This window comes from Bactrocera latifrons, unplaced genomic scaffold, assembly GCF_001853355.1.
Source record: "Bactrocera latifrons isolate USDA-ARS-PBARC rearing strain unplaced genomic scaffold, ASM185335v1 scaffold_209, whole genome shotgun sequence".
Classification (NCBI taxonomy): Eukaryota; Metazoa; Arthropoda; class Insecta; order Diptera; family Tephritidae; genus Bactrocera; species Bactrocera latifrons.
The window spans coordinates 269,707-273,270 of NW_017535619.1; the positions used below are offsets into that span (position 1 = coordinate 269,707).

General features: G+C 34.8%; 1 protein-coding gene across 1 annotated transcript; it reads left to right on the plus strand.

Moving 5' to 3' along the window:
• The first annotated feature begins 1,364 nt into the window (after window positions 1–1,364).
• LOC108968290 lies at window positions 1,365–3,537 on the plus strand. The gene is made up of 2 exons (XM_018932209.1): window positions 1,365–1,964; window positions 2,041–3,537. Exons 1-2 carry the CDS (start codon window positions 1,421–1,423, stop codon window positions 2,469–2,471), a joined length of 975 nt encoding a protein of 324 aa, XP_018787754.1. The 5' UTR covers window positions 1,365–1,420; the 3' UTR covers window positions 2,472–3,537.
• Window positions 3,538–3,564: the final 27 nt, after the last annotated feature.

Here is a 3,564-nt window from a genome sequence, read left to right on the forward strand (position 1 = left end):
CATTGATTTTTCTAATATTCTAAAATTTTTGAAGATTAAAAAAAAATTTTTTTTTATGTGTTGCACTAGATTCATTTCCAATACACCGATTGCTATTGATTTTTATAATTTTTCAAAAGATTTAAAATTTTTCGAAGATTAAAAAGTTGTATTTTCTTCTTATTATTAATATTTCGATTGCAATTGATTATTAAAGTTTTCCAAAGCTTAAGAATTTGTTCGAAGATTAAATAATCTTTATATTGCAAATATAAAAAATTTAGTTTTTTATTCAAAATTGGGAACACAAGTTTTCCAAAACTCTTTATTATCAAAATCTGGGACATCAATTAATTCCGATTTCGATAATTTTAAATTTGATCGAAATTTGTGTTAACAAAACATTTTTTATTTTGTAAAATGTAAAAAAAATGAAGTGATTTTGAGTTTTAAATCTGATTTTTTCTTAATTTTAAAAAGATAACTTTAAAATTAAATTCCAAAATTATTTTTAAAATTTGTGCATGTTGTTTTTTAACAGTTGATATATTCTATTTGAAAATCCAAAATTTTTTTTAAAATTCGCCGCTTAAGTCTCTTCTTCTTGATTGGCGTAGTCACCGCTTAAGCGATTATAGTCGAGTTAACAACAGCGCGCCAGTCATTTCTTCTTTTCGCTACGTGGCGCCAATTAGATATTCCAAGTGAAGCCAGGTCCTTCTCCACTTGATCCTTCCAACGGAGTGGAGGTCTTCCTCTCCCTCTGCTTCCCCCGGCGGGTACTGCGTCGAATACTTTCAGAGCTGGAGTGTTTTCGTCCATCCGGACAACATGACCTAGTAGGGTGGTTCTTATTTTTCAAGTACAATTTTTTTCTTGTGCTACCCCTCAATTTAGTTCCCTTTTATAAAAAAATCAGATGAGCGAAATTTAAAGTTAATCCGAGAAGTTTAAAGTGTGCCCCTTGGCCCTCAAAAATACAAAATAAACAAAAATCCAAATAAAATTTCAATTTTGTTTCTTGGTTTCAAAAACTTGTACAGAGTTATCGCCCAAATTAGGTCCGGGGAAAATTGCTTTGTTTTACTGCAAAAAGAAAGTGAAAAAGATTCGTAAAAGTATGTTCGCATTGCAGCGAAAACACGCTTTCCGTGTTTTCAGCTGAAAACCTAATTGAAAACATGGTTTTCGTCATGTGTTAACTGTCAAATGCATAGCGTATTTTCAAGATGTTTTCACCAAAATCAAAACGAAAACGCAGTTTATTGTGAATTACTAAGGAGTATTGTGAATTGAGTGGATGAAAATAACTATTTACAGTAAATATTGACGGTTATTGTGCGTTTTTTTTAAATTTTGGGTGTGCTTCGTGTATTGTGAATTGAGTGGATGAAAATATCAGTCTCCTATAACATTCGAAGTGAACACATACGGTAGCACAATGTCAACTCCTAGATTACGAGAGAAAATTTATCTTCTTGGGCATTACTCGAATGAAATTGTTGGAAGTAAACTGCCATCGGTGAAACAAGTGTTAAACGTTTTCTTTTTTAATTTGCGAGTGTGTAAGTTAACTGTACGGGGAAGTGCCTCACTAGCTGTGCGGGAAGCGATGATATATTGGGAAAAAGCACGAATTCCGACGCAAGAGTTAAAGAATTGTATACCAAAGTTGGAAGGTCTGTATCAACAATTTAGGCAACTTCAAAAACATGCTGGAAGATTGTCGGAGGTTCATAAGAAAAAAGAAACAGATTTCCTTGAAAAACTTGAGGACCTTTTTGATATAGAACACGCCAATGCTTTGAGTATCATTACCGTTGAAGAAGATAAACAGTTCTTAATCAATCAGCGGTTGAGAGGACGGCCAGGGTTTATGTATGGAATTGATTACCAGCTAATTGCGAAAGAAGCACGAGTTTCTGAACGAAAAATGCAAGAGATGAAGAGGAAAAAGCGAAGCGATCATGAAATGCAACAACTGAGTAAGTATCGATTGTGTATATAAATATTTATGGATTTATATAGTTTTCATTTGATTAAACTTTTTAATTTTTTCAGCTCAACCTGCTATGCTCATGACGTCTAGTTTAAGCAGTAGTGAAGATTTAGATTTCTGTGATTTGGAGGAAGTTCCGCGAGTCTCAAAAGATTTATCACCACAGGCAAAAAGGAAAAGGGGGCGTCGAACAATAATCACTCCTAAGCTTGCTGCTGCCTTGGATAAGTGCAAGATCAGTGACAGGAATGCTGTTCATATTCTGGTAGCTGCCATCGAAGCGCTTGGTTATAATGTTGAAAATTTCGCTATCAACAGGTGCTCTATTCACAATTTTCGAGAGAATCTTCGCGAACAAAAAGCTGCTGAAATCAAAAATATTTTCAAGGATAGGAAATTGCACGCTGCTACCTTGCATTGGGATGGTAAACTACTTCCAGCATTAACGGGAAAAGAGACCGACTTCTGTAATTCTTTCAAATTGTGGTACTAATCAACTTCTTGGTGTACCTGCATTGCAATCGGGGAATGGATAAGAACAAGCAACAGCTGTTTGTGAAACTCTTGCGGAATGGGGCCTTCAGGATTACGTAAAAGCATTAGTTTTTGACACAACAGCGTCAAATACAGGCGCTTTTAAAGGTGCATGTGTTTTGATTGAAAACTTTCTGGAAAAAGTTCTCTTGTATTTACCCTGCCGGCATCACATGTACGAGATAATTTTAAAAGCAATTTATGAGGAAAAGATGGGGAAAACTACAGGCCCAACTGTACCAATATTAAAAAAGTTCCAAACTGCTTGGTCTGGAATTAACGTTAATAATTTTAAAACCGGAATCGAGCATGAAAAGGTCAAGGAAAATTTGGATCCGGTCGATGTATCTCGAATTCTTGATTTTGTACAAGACGTTTTGCAAGAACAACATCCCAGAGAGGATTATAGAGAATTTTTAGAATTGACTGCTATTTTTCTTGGCACAACACCGCCTCGTGGAGTGTGCTTCCGAGTACCAGGGGCTATCCATCATGCAAGGTGGATAGCAAGGTTTCGCGATGAATTTAAGTTATCACCACATGAAGAAAATGCTATTTGTGATATTTGCATTTTCCTAATCCGTGTATATGTCGAAGCGTGGTTTTGTGCTCCTTCTGCAGCCAAAGCCCCGTATTTACATTTCAGTGTTCTTTCAACACTTTATAAATATCAGAATATTGATAGTGACATCTCCCGTGTGGCTTTACAAAAAATTAAAAATCATTTGTGGTATCTATCTCCTGAACCCATCGCCTTGCCGTTCTTTGACTCTAATTTGTCTTCTGAATCGAAAAGAAAAATGGTCAGTGCACTATATCGTGAAGCAGATATATCAGAAGAAAATACCAAAAAGATTAATGTGCAAATAAATCAAATTCCAGAAATAATGAACAATGGAATCAAACAATTTGTTTCTAATAAAACAAGGAAATTTTTCACTAGATTCGATATAAGTGACGAGTTCCTTAACATAGATCCTTCGCAGTGGCACAAAAATGAAGATTTCATTAATGCTCTAAATCTAGTTAAGAAACTGAAAGTTGTAAACGAT